Consider the following 18,305-nt stretch of genomic DNA (forward strand, 5'->3'; position numbering starts at 1 on the left):
GAAAATGCCCCACAGCTGGATCTCATGGAGGCATTTCCCCAACTGAAGCTCCTTTCTCTGTGATAACTCCAGCCTGTGTCAAGTTGACACAAAACTAGCCAGTACAGGCTCCTTGTCTGGGAACCCATCGTGGAAAGAGACAAACAGCTCTCAAAGTTATCCACCAAACTACACACCTGCGTGCACACACTCACACGCACACTCACATACTCACACATACACACACTCACACAAACACACACACATACACACACTCACATATTCACATACACGTACACACACTCACACACACACTCATACACACAAACACACACACACACACACACAAAGTAAGTTTTCAAAAAAGAAGATGGTCTGGAGAGATGGCGCAGCACTGTATTTGCAGAGGACCTGAGTTCAATTCCCAGCACCCATGTTGGATAGCTCATGCTCCTGTAACACTAGTTCCAAGGGAATCTGACACAGGGCTCTGTGGCCACTGCATGCACCTCTGCACGCAGAGAACAGAACCCAATTCTTGGACAGAGAGCATAGTTAGATGCTGTCAGGGGCTCCTATTCTCCTATGGGGAAATGTCTTCAATTTCTGACCCCTTTCTACCTGGAGAAAACATTACACAATTCCAAATATCTAGATCAATAAAATAGGTAAATCAAGTGGTTACTGTTTTTTCTAAAACAAAAATTTGTTTTATAAAACAGCATTTGGTCTACATGGTTTATAATTTGTTTAATACAAAGTCACGTTTGTGTATTAACTATATAGATGTGTTGTTTTCATTTCTACATAAAGGATCAATTCTCCCCTGAATTAGTTGACACTGTAGGACATAAGAGTATTCTACTCTGTTTCCAGAGTGGATGATGTTTTGATTTTATAACATGAAATTGTAGAAGGCTATTTACATCCATTTCAGAAGTACTTGTATATTCTGTCACAATCCCAAGCTAAAATTCACTTTCTTCTCTTTTTTAAGTGAATCCCAGGTCATCAACCAAAACAGCTTTTAAAATAAAACACTAATACACTGTAATGTAAAGATATGCTAAGTTGACAGTTACATGCTAGTCATGAAGGCAGAAATATATGTAAAGTCTTTGTTTTCTGTCATTCAACCATGATCCGTCTCTTAAGAGCAGAAACCTTGATGCTGGCAGTAAAACCACCACAGTTATAAGGCCAGCAGCCTCCAGGCTAAACTAGGGTTTTCTGGGAAGTGTTTGTTGGCATTTTGTGGTACAACTCCATGCACAGTGCACAGTACATGAACTCCATGCACGGTGCAAAGTGCATGTATTGTGTGTTCAGACCTGAGGCTGCAGTGAAGTCCCATGACGCACTGCAGGCGCACACTGCTGGAAATACCGTAGCTTCATTACACAATTTATTATAATTCACTTTTGTGAACATATAGAAATCTTCTGTTGACATTCAGAAATCTTTTGTTGATGCAAATTTTTATTGACTCCTGTATTTTATTACGCTTGGCCTCCTTTTCCAGTACCATATGTCTGCATGGTTTGTATGTGGGTAGGTAGGCATGTGTAGTGAGCACAACACATCTGAGGGTCGGGGGTTGATGTCTCCCACCATCCTCCATTACTTTTCCATCTTATCCATTGGGCCAGGGTCTCTCAGTCAAAGCAGAGCTCCCATGTGTGGCTAGTGTAGCTAGCTGGCTGGCTCTGGAGAGCCCCAGTCTCTGCCTTTGGGGCTAGAATAACAGGTGAGCTGACCATATGCAACTGCACTTCTTCAGGGTTGCTAGGGCTTTGAACTCCAGACCTCACAATTGTGCCGCCAGCACTCTGACCACCGATGCCTCTCTCCACCCCTCTTACCAATTTTAAACCAACATCTGAAGGACATTGGTCTACCACAGTAGCAAATTCTTAGCGTGCAGAGAGAGGAAACTTAGGAAATTTCCTAAGGGGCTTTACTTATGGAACTCCTCACTGCAGCCTTAGAATAGTGCTGTTAAACAGAGAGAGCCGTTGCAACGTGTGTTTTTTGTAGTGCCATTAATCAAATGAAAAGGAAAGTCAAATAGTAATTATGAGACTTTATTTTATTTTTTCCAGTATTATTACAGTACTGAAATTTATTTTAAACCACCAAAATTTAAGTGAAAAGAAGCTACTGACCCAATCCCCGGTCTTATTTTAGTGTGTAATCAATTTCAACTTCTTTTTTTTTTTTTTTTTTTTGAGAAAAATGCCAGTATTTTTCTTGTGCTAAACTCTCCAAGCCCCGTGGGTTTTACACTTACTTCACGAGTCAGTATGGATGAGCTCATTTCAAGTAACCCCAGATGTGGCACTATTGCCTGAGACAAGGTGGCCCTTTGGGTCACAGAAGAATGCTAGGGGACTCACAGCCACCTGTCTTGAGCTGACCTTGACAGGTTCTGTGACCAAAGTTGACTGTCACAGGTTGACTATCTCTGGCCTTGGAAGCCCCCACTTTTGAGATCCTCCTGACAGGTCTTTTCCTGGGAGTGATGATTGTCAACTGTGTTGCAGTTTCTTTGTCCATCGGTAATGCTGTGGGTAGTTGAATGCCTGACTTTGAAGGCTGTTTCTTCGACTATCCCAACAACCAGGAATAGCGTTAAAAACTGTATGCATTGATGTCCCTCATACAGTGATTAGGGAGGAGGCCTGCATTCTGGGATCAATATTTGGAATCAGTAGGAAATTTCAGAGAATACTAGATACAGTTTAAAATTCGAGATCAGATAACTATGTATCTCATTGTGTGTGCTTCTCGTTTGTCAGATAGTGCATACACCCCAGCTCTCCCTCTGTCCCTCCTTCCTTCTCTCTCTCTCCAGCAGGTTCTCACACTGCCTAACCCAGAGTAGCCTCAAACTTGCAGGACGCCTCCTACCTCAGCCTGCTGAGTGCGAGGGTCACAGGGCTGTAACCACTGCTGGCTCTGCAGTTAGTTTCCCTTGTCTCCTCTTTCGTCCCAGTGACCGCACCGTTTTCTTGTAGTCTGCTCGGTGCTTATGGCAGGGCCATTGTTCTTGTCCCAGATGTCCCCATGACTCTCCTTCCTCAGCCTCACACAGGAGAGGGCAAGGAGAGGGCGAGACCCTAAAATGGGGTGTGGGGTGGGGCTCCAACATTTTAGTTTGTTAATTCTTTGTAGATTTTTACACCTATTTTCTGGACACCTAACAATATATAACAATAGATACTATGTACAGAAAAGTTTGAGACCCCAGATATTCACTAATGTGAGTCTAAGTTCAAAATGCTGAGCAAATCAGACTGGTCACTTGAGTTAAGTAAAGCTTGTCTGTTTTGAAATTTGCAAACCAGCCATGACAATAAAGCTTAGTGTGTTTACAAGATTACTCAGCCGACGTCCCTCCTAGGATTTGGGCAGCTGACGTCCACTCTAAGGACTTACGCAGCTGACGTCCACTCTAAGGACTTGGGCAGCTGACGTCCACTCTAAGGACTTACGCAGCTGACGTCCACTCTAAGGACTTACGCAGCTGACGTCCACTCTAAGGACTTACGCAGCTGACGTCCACTCTAAGGACTTACGCAGCNACTTACGCAGCTGACGTCCACTCTAAGGACTTACGCAGCTGACGTCCACTCTAAGGACTTACGCAGCTGACGTCCACTCTAAGGACTTACGCAGCCGATGTCCACTCTAAGGACTTACGCAGCAGCAGACTTTACTTGCATTGGTCACTCACTAGTTTCCAGTATAGTCACAGTAATAACATTTTTTTTTAAACGAAATATTTTAAATTAAAAGGAACTTCTGGAGTATAAGTACTGCTGCTGATGTGGTCTAGTCTCCCCACAACACTGCTGCCAGTTACCAAGAACAATGCAGGCTGGGTCTCTACTCCACAATCTGTTTTGAATCACGCTGTCTTGTATTATTCTTAATGACCACATCTTCAGTTTTATTTGGAGGAGACCAACTTTAAGGCATGTGGTTTCTATGAGCCAAGCACACCCTTGGTGTTTTAGAGACATTTCAAACCCTGACGTTGTAGTTGCTTTCTGGTTCCCATTCTGTTTGGGTATGCCTGACTTATTACGGTGCTGCCTGACTCATACGATGAACTGGACACAGGGAGAAACATTATCACTGCAGAGAGAATGAGTGAACTGAAAAGATCCTCCTCTCCCTTTCTTCCGCTCCCTTTCTCTTCTCTACCTTCTCCTTTTCTGCCTGCCATCTAGCCTGCCTGCCTGTTTGTCCATCTTTCCACCTGTCCATCCGTCTGTCTTTCTCTCTAGACATTCCCCCTTTTCTCCCATGGGAAGACATTATATGGATCACATACCCACATCTTTGTGAAACGACTGTTCTTAGATTGAAGATTTGCATTCCACTGCTGCTTCCAACTTCCTTCTTTAGACATTTTTCAACCATGAAATTGGATCTTTATCTCTCACCCTAAATTATTTTTAAGCTCATATGGAACAAACGAGTCTAATAGGTTTTAATCTGGTGCCTCATATTTTTATACATCCTGTTTATTTTAAAAAGTATCTCATTGTGGATTGTAAGTGTAAATTAGTGTTAAAAAAATCACCATTAAAAAAAAAAATCCTTTCCCACTACCTTTAATGGGTGATTTCTCAGGGAGTCGCAGGAAGCACAAAGCTAATGAACAGNATGCTCAGGGGCCCTTATTGTAGGGTCCATGCGACTTCGCTTAGGGACAGGCGTTCTCCGGCAGTAGTCGAGTTTAAACCCTATTTTTCATTAGTAAAGCACACATTGTTAATAACAGCTCCCATTGTGTTCCCCTTTGTGCACTGAAGCACATTTTCCACGGGCACCCAGGCTTTCAGGTCTTACTAGAAACTGCCTGGATCATAAATAAGATTTGTTCAGGAAATAAAAATGTATGTTTTCCCATTGTTAGTTATACTTTAAAAAATAATCACATCTGAAGCTTATTATGCAGCAATAGCCCTAAGATATTATTTTTGTAAATGTACTACTTTGGTCTTAATACTAGTTTTTAATCTCTTCTTGTTTCTATGAAGTCTGAATGAGATTTTGAAAATTGAATAATAATTTGATCCGTTAATCTTTTGAAGCTAGTAATTTTATTTTCCTCCCTTTGCAGTCTCTGCGGCTTGCAAATGAATAGGGCTTCATTACTGCAGTCTGCATTTAATAACCATTATCCATTATCTTGTAATTAAGACTCCCTGTAACGAATCATGAGGACAATGCAAAAATACATAGTACATTTCTTTAATGAACTGGAAAATGTTCGTCTTGTTCTATTTAGTAATGAGTTGCTGAATAGTCATTAAATCCACTGGAGGGTCGAGTTAGATGGATTTTGAAGACTGTCTTGAGTTTGTGGTTAATCTATTAGAATTAAAATTTCATCTTCTATTTTTATCAACAGCTGATTAGAAGTCATTGTCTTTGACCAAATTGATTAGAAGACCATATACAGGGGCAGCTGTTGTTTAATGGAAGTTTTTAATGAAACAGTGCCATGGAGACTTGTAATTAAAGGCTGCAGGAAAGCTTTGAGTAGCCTTAGACCACAAGAAGAGAGCTGAGCTAAAGGTGCCAAGTGAGGAAAATAAGAAATACAGTTTTATGTAAAGCAGTGCATTTATTATTAATTTTAATTTCAGCTACTCACAGTTGAGCGCTGGTCCATTGATTGGACCACTCCTGACCGTCCCAGGCCTTTCCCACCTAGTTTTGGCATTAGCTCATTTCATAAAATGTGTGGACCAGTTGTAGGATAGCTTATGCTGATGGGGAGGTATTTTCTCTTCAGGTTTTGGCTCATAAACTCAGCATGAGGGAGGTATGGTTGGCCAGATTCATACACGCTCTGAAGTAGTGTTGGCTATGACTAGCTTGTCTCTCTCTGTCTCTGTCTCTGTCTCTGTCTCTGTCTCCTCTGTCTCTCTGTCTCTCTCTCCCTCTCTCTCCATCTCTGTCTCTGTCTCTGTCTCTCTCTCTCTCTCTCTTTCTCTCTCTCTCTCTGAGGCAGGGTTGGCTGCGGCTAGGTTCACAGTGCTCTGAGGTACAGTTGGCTGTGACTAGGTTCACACTCACTCTGAGGTGGGTTGGCTGTGACTGAGTTCACACTCATTCTGAGGTGGGTTGGCTGTGGCTGGGTTCACACTCATTCTGAGGTGGATTGGCTGTGATTGGGTTCACACTCATTCTGAGGTGGGTTGGCTGTGGCCTGGTTCACATGTGCTCTGAGGAAAGGTGATTGCGTTTGGGGCTTTTGATGACTCTGAAAGCAGCATGTATTTCTCTGAGGTAGTTTTGTTTTAGCAAAGGGCAGGAGAAATGATATTAAAGTGAGAAATGAAACTATAAAGTGTGGCTCCCTAGTCTCACTGTAGAGTCCAGTGTTCTTCAGTGGGAAAGCACTGATAGAATGTATTTTCTAAAATATTTGATGTAATCAAATCTTGATTTTTTTTTCTTCCTGAAATCTAATGAAAGCCAGTTCCTAAATGCTTGAACTGTATGCTGTGTGATTCTCTGTCATCCGTCTTTCTGATTTCCAAAACAGATAGTAAATGCAGTACCTGAACACTCTGGAGTCATGTGATCAGACCTCATGCTGCCCTAAGGACAGAAGCCAGATGTTTGCAGGTTCAAAACCCTCTATAGTGGTTTAATGTAAGAAACATTAACAGAAGCTTTGATGAAACCCAGGACTTCACATATGTGGAGTTGTCCCTAGGCCAATAGTAGCATCCCATAAAACATATGTTTATATAATCACTGTGTACCCTAACAGCTTACTTACGTGGAGGCGGTGCTGTCTCGACTCTGCTTTCAGTGATTATGTCTGATGGCCAGGCTCTCCCACAGACCTTATCTTTCAGTTTTGCCTGTAATGAATGGCGCCCATGCATTGTCCCTGCATCAGTCTAGTTGAAGGGATTAGTTCAAACATTGCAGTTCTTTCTGACCATCATATTTATCTGACATATTCCACAGTATTCCTTATATATACCATATGCGTTCTAATTTCAGTTCACACCTGATTTCTAGGAAGGAAGGACATAGCATGGTCCTTAATACTTCCAGATCTTGCTTTCCCGTGTGACTGTGACAATAGGTTGATGGACACTTCTGAGACTAAAATGTAAAGAGACAGAGTCCTTAGGAAAGAAAAGCTCCAAAAACTTGGGGAGAATTTCAGAAGTTATAACGCTGGTATAATTCCAATATCAGAAAGAGAAAGAAAATAGAGAAAGGGAGGAACTATATAGAAGGAGTATAGTGACAAGAAATGTCCCAAAATTAAGGTCAGGCCATAAATCACAGATTTAAGAAAGTCAGAGACTGACAAAGAAAATTGTTCCTAGTCATGGTATATACAAATAGGAGAAAGCCAAAGGCAGCCAGGAAACCTTGGAAAACTAAAGCCAGGGAAAGAAAACATTACCTACCCAAGCCAAAGGAAATGACCCCAACAGACAAAGGAAATGACCTCAGCAGACAAAGGAAATGACCTCAGCAGACAAAGGAAATGACCTCAGCAGACAAAGGAAATGACCTCAGCAGACAAAGGAAATGACCTCAGCAGACAGAGGAAATGACCTCAGCAGACAAAGGAAATGACCCCAACAGATACAGGAAATGACCTCAGCAGAGAAAGGAAATGACCTCAGCAGACATAGGAAATGACCCCAACAAAGAAAATGACCTCAGCAGACAAAGGAAATGACCTCAGTAGACAAATGAAATGACCTCACCAGATACAGGAAATGACCTCAGCAGACAAGGAAATGACCTCAGCAGACATAGGAAATGACCTCAGCAGACAAAGTAAATGACCCCAACAGATACAGGAAATCACCTCAGCAGACATAGGAAATGACCTCAGCAGACAAAGGAAATGACCCCAACAGACATAGGAAATTACCTCAACACACTTCTCATCAGAAATCAGGTCAGCAATGTGTGAGGGAAAGAAGTTCTTAACAGTGGAGCTCTGTAGCAGTGGTGTCGCTCTTCACTGATCTTGAGAGAAAGCTGAGGGAGGCAGTGCTAGATGATCTTCCCCACAGGAAGTGTTAAAGGAAGGCCTTTAGCAGGGAAGACCCAAAACTCTAATGAGTAAAAGCAGGACTTTGACAGACAGAAGAAACGATTTAGGAACTCTTTATTAAAAGGCAAAGGCATAGTAGTGTCATGTTATTTGAAGATGGACTGGGATGAAGTGTGTATTAACCACTCTGGGGCAGTCTCTAAATAGTATATGAGAGGAAATGAAATGAAATCACGTAGAATCTTCAAAGAAGTCAGAGAAGACCCAAAAGGGGTGTGAAAATTAAACAAAAATTTAACAGATAGAAGAGATATAACATGATAGATATCAATCCAACAGAATCAATAATCATTTTCAATGTTAATGGTCTAAATATACCAATTAAAAGAAGAGTCCTAAACACACACACACACACACACACACACACACACACACACACACACACACACANACACACACACACACACACACACACACACACACACACACACACACACACAGAGCTCCTACTGAATGCTAGAAGAAATCCACAGTAAAGGCTGAAAGGTTGAAAGTAAAGAGCTCCTTTATTGCCAACACTGGGTCTCTTTCCTTATCTCCCCACTCTACTTTCTTCTTCCCTTCTCCCTGCAGCTCGGAGTCAGCACAGTGAGCAAGATCCATGCCACACTCTGCATGTTATTCTGGCTCGAGATTTCTTTCACCAGAAACATCAGGCAGTTACTTTGGAATTCAACCTTCCTTAGGCTTCCCAGACACAATTCTCAAGAGTCTTTGTGAACTCCAAAACCTCATGAACACAGTCTTTCCTGTCTAAATTTCTCTTGGCATTCTGGTTTTCTGTTCTCCCTTCAGAATGGCCCATAATCTCTGCTGCTTAGAGAGATTGGGGGCCACTGCCCAGATGCTAACACAGAGGCCCCACCTAAGGCCTCCGCTTCGTTTGTGTGTGTATAGTCTTTGAGGGACTTGGGTGCTTTTACATATATCATCACGCCTCGTGTAATTCTGAAGCAGTAGGGATTTTCAGACCCATTCTAGAAAGGAGGAAGATTGACGTTGCGTGGCTACCGTGTGAGCCAGAGCTGGACACCAGGCTGACTCCCAACCCTTCTGGTAATACTCCAGGGTTGCCGTGGTTATGGAGGAAGAGTGTGCATTTGCTTGTTCATTTCCCAGCATGTATAATAAAGGTGTGTCTTATTGAGTCTTCCAGTGTAAAGAATAGCTCTGGAAGTATCTTTTCAAAGCAACTGAAAGGGAAGATTTAGGTTGTTTTTTCATGTTCTGACCCACATTTCTTTGATAGACTTGGAGAGACTCAAATTAATTGTGAGCATTGTTGCACAGATTCCTTGGACAGAGCTGTAAACTTGCACCCAAGTGTATGTGTGTGTCTGTCAAAGTCTGATTCAGTTGGTCTTTGTTGGGGATCCAGAACATGGGTTTCTTTCATCTAAAAATGCGATTCACTTAAGCTGAGACAAATGAACATAGAATGGCCATGTGACATTTCAGTAGTCATACTCCTTGGGATATTCAGATCTGTGTGAATATATGTATCCAGTCATTTGTCGTTTTTTTCCTGGTGAATGAAAGCATTCAGAGCTCACACTCTAGTGTGTGTGTGTGTGTGTGTGTGTGTGTGTGTGTGTATGTGTGTGATACAGTATATAGCATCATGATTGGTTTTCACCCTTTAGGAAGTAGCACCCAGAACTTTCTTCTCCAGCCATATATGGTGGTCCTATACTGAGCATGGATGAGTTGGATCTTGAGCACTGCTGGGCTAGGCACCACCTGAAGGAAGGTGTTTCTGTTTTGACCGATTGTGTGGCCCCAGATAAAAGGGACAATTCTAACAGATAAACTAAGGTAAACTGCTTTAGCTGAAATCACTCACACACACCCATAGAGAAAGGGAGAGAGAGACAGAGACAGAGAGACACAGAGAGACAGAAACAGAGTGAGACAGACTTTGTACCATCTGACTTCAAAAACGCCACTTAGCTTCTCCATGTCTCAGTGACCTCTCTGAAGGTCGTTCTTGTCTCAGTGCCTGGTAACAGTGTTGAGGCTGTGCTGTGCTCATGACACCCATGGAGCACCGAGGTGCCGATCCCTGCTGCTGTTACCATGTGTCTCCTGCTGTTCCTGTAAACTACACAAACAGGTTTAAGACTCAAGAGAAGGGAGTTGTTGAAAACATCTGCCAGCTATGAAAGGGTCCCTACCTTTCATGAAATCTTCATCTGTGAGGGAGGTCTGCTGCTTCATTAATGCAACAGAAATCAGCTGGTGACAGTTCTGGGGCTGTCACACCTGTGCTGTGTGTGCGTGCTCCGTGTATGCACTCCTCCAACTGTGAGAGAGTGAGCGGGAGTGAGGAGGCACTCCACAGTGCTGTGGGACGTGTCAAGATACATGGTAGTGAGCACAGGGCATAAAATTGTTTTTATTCATCTCAGTTATGCATTAAACAAACCAACTTGATTTTAATTAGCTGTGAAATATAGAGGCAAGAGTACCAGAGTCTATGAGAATCCATCGAGTGACTAATTCAATTTATCTGGTGGTGAAAGACAAAATTTTTAACAGAATTTTTTTCTATACAAGTGTGTGATGTATTATCACTCTTTCCCCACCCTTTCTATACCCTACCCACCTTTCTATGCCCCACCTACCTCCTAAACTCCACCCACTATCCCTATACCCCACCCACCTTCTAAACTCTGCCCACCCTTCTATTACCCCCTTCTTGCCCATCACCCCCTGTCAACTATCTGTTCCTCCCTTTCATACATTAGTATCTTCCAGGTTTGTTTGTGACCCATAAATTTTGGACCAGGGTCATGTAACTTTGGATTTAGAACTGTCCCTCAGTGCCTGTTGGGCTCAGCCATGAGTATCAAACCAATGACACTGACTGCCCTTCCCCAGAACTGACCAGTAACAAGAAGTTTAGCAGGAAGAGTAGAGTCCTATCCATAACTGAGGGCTTGTACAGGCCTGGTAGTGCCAGCTTCTGCTGCTGAGGGGTATAATTGCAGTGGCTGTGTGTGCCCAGAAGACAGCAATTTACAAGTCTTCTCCCTCTCTTCTGGCTTTTACAGAGAAACAGAGTTATTTTAAACGGAGCTTTTCATTTTAGTATTATCACATAATTACCAAAAAAATAAAGTGTTCCATGGGGGGGGGGATGAAGGGGTGGGAGGATTGCACACAAGTCATTTCCCTCAGTGACTTAAGTGTAAGAAGTAAGTTCCTAATTAACCTGGAAGTTTGCCCTGCTTTTGACTTAGGATCAGATTTTATTAAGACCTCTACTGGAAAGGAAACAGTGAACGCCACCTTCCCGGTCGCCATCGTGATGCTGCGGGCCATTAGAGATTTCTTCTGGAAAACTGGAAACAAGGTAAGTTGTTGCCAGCAAGCCTTCCTTCAAAGTGAAGAGGATGCTATTTATAACCCTCCTCACAGCCCACAGGATAACCAGCTCCCTATGCCAAAGGTGTGAATGAGTCGCCTTTATTAAGATAAATGTTTAATTCAAAGAACACCTCAGTGGGGGAAGGCATGCGATTAACAGAGAGAGTGTGAGTGTGAGTGTGGGCGCATTGTGTGATCAAGAGGTAAACTCACTCTGTGTCCTTTTATTAACTGAAGACAGTTTCAGCACTGACGAGAGGCTCCTAAATGCCTTCTTTAAGGAACTAATTGTGCAGCGACACAGAGGTTTTCTGGCAAGGCGTTGGCTGGCGAAAACAGGTTAATATAGAGATTTAACTTGCTCCCGGAATGGAAAGAATCGCGGAGTAACATTTATTGAATGATAAGCTGTGGTGGCGATAGGAAAAGTAGGCAGGATAATGGGAAATCATCTTCTCCTGTCATTATTGAAGGACACACGTAAATTGGTTTTTCTGTTGGGAAACCCCCGGTCCAGAAAAACTTATTACTTTTAATAATATGAGGTGAAGAGAAAATTCTCGAGGAGATGAACTTATTAAACAGAATAATGAAATGCCGCGTAACAGCAGGGAAAAGCTAGCTTCCGTCCTATAGCTCTTGAATTAAATATCCATTTTGTGTGTGTGTGTGTGCATGTGTGTGTGTGTGTGTGTTATGGAAGGTGGACGTGCTGTTTGGAACAGTGTCGCGCTGAGGAGGGTATATGCTACCTTTTGTCAGCTTTTCGAAGAATAACACAGGAATTTTTTGAAATGTACAAAATGAAAAGGAAAAATGCATACGAGGTGTTTCTTAAAAACAGAATTTGGATTTTTCACTTCAAGTTGCTTGCCTAGTCACAAATTATCTAAGAAATTTTTTTCATAGTTGAATAGGTGTCTATGTGTGCATGTGTGTGTTTAATATGATGAGACTTCCCTTCATGAGGGGAATCTTTAAAAAAATCAGTATCTTGATTTCTGCCTCCTAGACCTCCCCTCAAGCAGACCTTCAATGCTTTACCTGGTGGACAGAATGTCTTTATGACTTTATAAGTGACTATAGCTTAGATTTATTTTGGAATTAGAGACTTCCATGGCATGTGTTCCTTGTGAAAGGAAATCTCCCCTAGAATTTTCTCTAAAAGAACTCACATGGAAGCACAGGTAGGAAAAGTAGCCGTTGTCATCCACAGAGGACACTGATCCCACCTGCATGCTACTTGGTGGTCTTTCGGCACTGATAGAGATCTGTCAATTTACTGAATTTTTCTTGTTATTGTTGGTTTGGTTTGTTTTCAAAGAAAAGCTATGTAAGGAGAAATTCATCTTTTTCCTTCGTTTGTAACCCTCACCACTAGTTAGGCCCACGGGACTCCTTGCTAAGGTCGTTTAACAAGCTAACACTGCTGGGTCACAGGAGGTTTCTGATGAAGCGCTGGCCTAAGGATGTTCAAATCAGATACTCAGCTGGCCATGCATGTGGGTTCCCAGGCTCCCAGCCTTAGCGGCCGTGGGGCTGCAAGATTCCCTTGGCATCCATGTTTCATGAGCATAGTAGAGGTAAAGCATATTTTTGGGAACTAAAGGAATAGTTCTTGAGTGGGCGATCACGGGCGATGCTGACCTGTGGGGATTTTCGGTGTAAACGTCATGTCCCTTGCCAGGACAGCTTTCAGACAGTGCAAAACAGGTCTTGGAGAGCAAGGCGGGAGCTAGTTGTCCAGGCTGGAGTTGGAGGGGCTAGTTTGCTTGTCTTTAATCCTTTCTTTACGGTTGATCTTGCCCCCTTAATGTTAAGCAAAGACCCGGCACAGGACACATCCTGTTTAGTTTGTGACATTCGATCCAGCAAGGAGAACCTGTATATGCACCTGCGAGCCAGGCATGGCCTTTAAGTTGTTGACAGCAAGGCTAAGAGGCTGTGCTTCCTTCTTCACTGATGTCCCCGTGGTATGGGACAAAAGCCCGCCTTCCCAGACCACACTTGGTGCTGCCCCTGAGAAGCTACAGTGTAATATTTCATTACTGATTTCATCACAGATTCATGTTTTCTATATTCTCCCCCTTAAACAATATTAACTTATATAAGAACTTTCTGAAAACATTACTGAACAGAGTTGTTGACATTGGCATATATTTATGGAAAATCTCTTATTATGAGCACTGCCCCAGCCTGCAGAAAGGCTCCTCGGTCGCCATGCATGCTGCTGTCGGCTCAAGGCTTCATGTGATTTGGTTGTTTGCCATTCCTCAACAATGGCTACAAGTGCCCTACGCCTGCTGAGCTAGCTGTCCATGTGTGACTGAGGCAGGGAACCACTTCGCTCCATTCCTGACACTGCTCCGGGGCAGTGGTCGGGTTCACACGGAGGCTTCCGGTTGCTCCGGTTTACATGGAGGCTTCTGGTTGCTTGAGGCAGTGGTCAGGTTCAGGGAGGCTCCCAATTGTTTCCTTGGCTCCTTGCTCTGTGCTGTTCGTGGTGCCTCCTGCTAGTGTGATCTGTCTGTAGAAAGCCCCAGTATGGGTTGGCAGCTTGTGGGTATAGATTTGTCTACTCTTGGATGGTTATACTCCTAGGACAGGAGAATCCAGGGCACCATGAGAGTACTATACATGGGACATGTTCTTTTCTTTCTCTTTTTATTGGATATTTTCTTTACTTACATTTCAAATGTTATTCCTTTTCCTGGTTCTCCCCCTCCCCTCATTGGAAACTGACTATCCCATCCTCCCTGCTTCTATGAGGGTGTTCCTCCATTCACCCACCCATTCCCACCTCCCCGCCCTTGATTCCCCTACACTGGAGCATCTATTGAGCCTTCACAGGACCAAGAACCTCTCCTCCCATTGATGTCTGACAAGGCCATCCTCTGCTACATATGCAGCTGGAGCCATGTGTACTCCTTGGTTGATGGCTTAGTTCCTGGGGGCTGTGCGGGGTCTGGTTAGTTGATATTATTGTTATTCCTGTGGGGTTGCAAACCCCTTCAACTCCTTCAGTCCTTTCTCTAACTCCCCTATTGCGGACCCACACTCAGTCCAGTGGTTGGCTGTGAGCACCTGTCTCTGTATTTGTAAGGCTCTGGCAGGGCAATTGACTGGAACTAGAAAATATCACCCTGAGTGAAAATACAAAAAGAACACACCTGGTGTGCACTCACTGAGAAGTGGATATTCGCCCAAAAGCTCCAAATACTCAAGATGCAGTTCCCAGACCACATGAAGCTCAAGAAGAAGGAAGACCAAAGTATGGGTGCTTCGGTCCTTCTTAGAAGGAGAACAAAATACTCACAGGAGCAAATATGGAGATAAAGTGTAGAGCAGAGACTGAAGGAAAGGCCATCCAGATTATCCCACCTGGGATCCATCCCATACACAGTCACCAAACCCGGACACTATTGTGGACGCCGAGAAGTGCTTGCTGACAGGAGCCTGATAACCTGTTCTTTTCTAATGGATATCAGACATGATGTAGAAACAACTTAAATTGGCTGATTTCGGCTATGTCTTCCTGTTTTTCTTAAAGGATTTATGTGTGCGTGTATGCATACATACCTGTGTGTCTGTATGCATCCTGTATGTGTTGGTGCCAGAGGAAGCCAGAAAAGGGCGCCAGAACCCCTGGAGCTAGAGCCCCTCAACAGGAGTGCTAAGGAATGCAGGTCCGGTGAAAAAGTATGGGTTCAAGTTCACTCTCAGCCATAAATTGGCCTGGCTTATGACCTTCTCCCATGCTTACACTAATGGTCGGCCTGCTCTATAGAACTCCATGCCCGTATGGCCTCAGAGAAGAAGCCTGGACCTCAGTTGACAGAAGCAACCATCAGTTCTCTTTGCTGCCGGCTGCCAGTTTGATTTGGTTGACCTTGTGGCCACACGGATCCCATCTTAAGTTCACACGTGCCTTGTACCTCCAGGTGAAGGCTCACTGGATCAGTGTAGACTGGATGGACACCTGTGGTGCATTTTGTCTATGGACAGTTCCCTTGGCTTCTTCTGATTTAGTCTAGACAGTGGAGGTTCATGGCGTGACGTGCACCCTCATCCGTGCCCCTTCAGAAGCAGTGGCCCAGTTCCCATTTGTCTTGGAAAAGTTATTTTGAAGTTTGCTCAGGTAAGGCTCTGCTGAAATAGGCCCCTCCCTTTGCTGAGGTGAAAGAGACTAAGAAGGAAAGGGTGACTCAGACTCACTATTCGTGGGGACACTTTTGAAATCAGCCTGGTGACAGTGGCTGCTCTTTTCTCCTTAGGTGGGCTTCAAGCCTGCAGGAGGCATCCGTACCGCAAAGGAGTCCCTTGCGTGGCTCTCTCTGGTGAAGGAGGAGCTAGGGGACGAGTGGCTGACGCCTGGCCTCTTCCGGATAGGGGCCAGTTCTCTGCTCTCAGACATTGAGAGACAGGTGAGTGAAGACACTGTCCTTGGAAGGAGTGGAGGCTGACCACGCCTGCAAGCGAAGCTGCACCAGTTATAGAGATCAGGTGTAAATTCTGCTGAAAGGCATGCTAACGCAGCACCGAGGGAAGTTACTATTGTGCAATAGTGTAATTACTACTTAATGTGTATGCTTGCTTAATTATTAATTAATGAAACTGGCTTTCCTCACAGATTTACCATCACGTGACTGGACGCTACGCAGCTTATCACGATCTTCCGATGTCTTAGGTCAGCAGCCAGCCCAGAAAAGCATCTTGCAACAAATTGTTCAAAAAAAAAAATGTTTTTGCATAATTGCTAAGGTTATGTAATTTTGGAACAGCTAACTGACTTTCCCCCATTAAAATCTCCCCTGAAATCAACGCAAAACAATAAAGGGAAGCAAGCCAGCTGAATCTAAATGTGGACTCAGATCAGGAGAGGTTGAGATGGTCTTCATTACCAGGAGGTCCGCATTTATTAATTTTGTGAAGATTTCCTCTGAAAAACTCAGAATAAAATGTTTCTAGTACCCTGTACTGCAGAAAATTCTGAAGGGACAGTGAAGTTAAATTGCCTGAGACCTGAGATCCTAGGGCAGGCAGGGCCTTGGAGGGAAGGGTGCTGGTTACCAAATCTGGCACACCTGTTCAGCTCTGGGCAACTACAGGGTGGACAAGGAGAGCCGGCTCCAAAGGCGGTCCTCTGACTTCCACACATCCGTGCCCCCTACCTCTGACACATAATAAATACATTTAAAACTGTGATAAAAATGAGAATGGGTGCTATAGCAAGGGGATGCTCTGTCATCCTGTGCTGCCTACCGATGTGGAGCCCTGCCCCGGGTGTCCACTTGACTCTCTGTGCTCTACTGAACACTTTTTAGTAATTGTTTTGCTAATGAGATTGTGATGTTGTTGCAAGAAAATGTGGATATCACTGAATTTTTAAATACAAAAAAATCTCTGTGCTTATTTATTTTGTTTACTTTTGGTGGCGCCCTGGGGGTGGGTGGTATGGGCTGGAGCTTAAAAAATACTTCCAGCAGGAGGAGGTATTGGTGGTGTTGGTGCACATCTTTAATTCCAGAACTCAGGCATAGAGGCAGGTGGATCACTATGAGAGCAAGGCCAGCCTGGTCTACAGAGAAATCCTGTCTCAAAAAATGAAAAAAAAAAAAAATTCTGGGAGCACCTCCTGCCTATCTTGGGAGGATCTCCTGCCTGTCTTGGGAGGACCTCCTGCCTGGCTTGGGAGCCCCTCCTGCCCTGCTTAGGAGCATCACCCTGCCTGGCTTGGAAATATCTCCTGCCCAGCTTGGGAACATCACCCTGCCTGGCTTGGTGGTCTTTGTTGTCATTATCTCTTTCAATTATTTCTTTTAATGAAGAAAAATAAAAACTGGGCATGTGGTGACATTTGCCTGTAACTCCAGCTCTGGCCAGGCATCTTTCTCTGCAGTGAGTTGCAGGCTCTTGTCTAAAAGCCAGTCAGAAGGACACAGTGGTTGACCTCTGCTTCCCACACACACATATGCACTTACCTGCACACACGTGTGTGTGTGTGTGTGTGTGTGTGTGTGTGTGTGTGTGTGCACATACACAGGTAAGGCCAAACTTGGAGAAGTAGCCACAATCTAGGGATGGCACGCTTGTGTGGCCTGAGAGAGAAGCCTTGGACTTTGATACCCAGGACTCCAAAAATAAGCAAGCAGGTTATCAGCAAGCTAGATGGGAATCCAGCTGCTGCACCTGCAGTTACTTTTGAGGGTCACCTTCATGCAGCTAGGGACCCACAAATAGCTGTGACATGTGACTGGCTTCAAGTTCTGCATGTCCCTTTGCTTGTGGCTCCTTCCCTCCAGCTTCTGTCAGCTTGCTGACATCTCTACCACCCGCAGACCCTGAGCCTTGGAAAAGGCGCCTTTTCATTGAGTCTCTCTGTCCTTCCTTCCCTCTTCTCCCTCCCTCTCTCCCTCCTCTCCCTCCCTCCCTCCCTCCCCTGCCTCCCTCCCTCTCTCCTCTTCCCCCTCCCTCCTTCCTCTGAGTACCTCCGCTGGTGTCATGAGCAGAAGCAATGGCTTTAGTCGGTCTTGTCCATCCTCTCCTGCACTGATGTCTACCCCAGCCTCTGCTTCTCTCTAAGACCTCAGTCCAGTCTGCGTGCATCCTTTGCCCCATGTCTGCCTCTGTGAAGGGAAGGGTGAGGGTAGATGACATAACAGAGCTTTCAGACCCAAGATCATGTCACCCCCAAGGATAATTAGAACAAATCCAAGAAAATGTTTTATGGCTAGAAAGAGAAAACACTTTGTACCGATCTAAATTAGAATTTGCCTCTCGGGAGTCAATTAAGCAATTCCCTCAAAGCACCTCACTAACTAAAGGAAACAACTAAAAC

At 44.2% G+C, this 18,305-nt stretch overlaps 1 protein-coding gene across 1 annotated transcript in view; it reads left to right on the top strand.

Annotated features, from left to right (window-relative positions):
* Positions 1–16,875, top strand: part of Dera (deoxyribose-phosphate aldolase) — an 84,505-nt gene extending 67,630 nt beyond the window's left edge. Inside the window, exons 7-9 of the mRNA XM_021190720.1 lie at positions 11,341–11,453; positions 15,742–15,891; positions 16,098–16,875. Coding sequence (XP_021046379.1) covers positions 11,341–11,453; positions 15,742–15,891; positions 16,098–16,154 — 320 coding nt within the window. The 3' untranslated portion in view covers positions 16,155–16,875. The remainder of the gene's footprint in view (positions 1–11,340; positions 11,454–15,741; positions 15,892–16,097) is intronic.
* The last annotated feature ends 1,430 nt before the right edge of the window (positions 16,876–18,305 follow it).

The sequence above is a fragment of the Mus pahari genome, chromosome 2, assembly GCF_900095145.1.
Source record: "Mus pahari chromosome 2, PAHARI_EIJ_v1.1, whole genome shotgun sequence".
NCBI classification, from domain to species: Eukaryota; Metazoa; Chordata; class Mammalia; order Rodentia; family Muridae; genus Mus; species Mus pahari.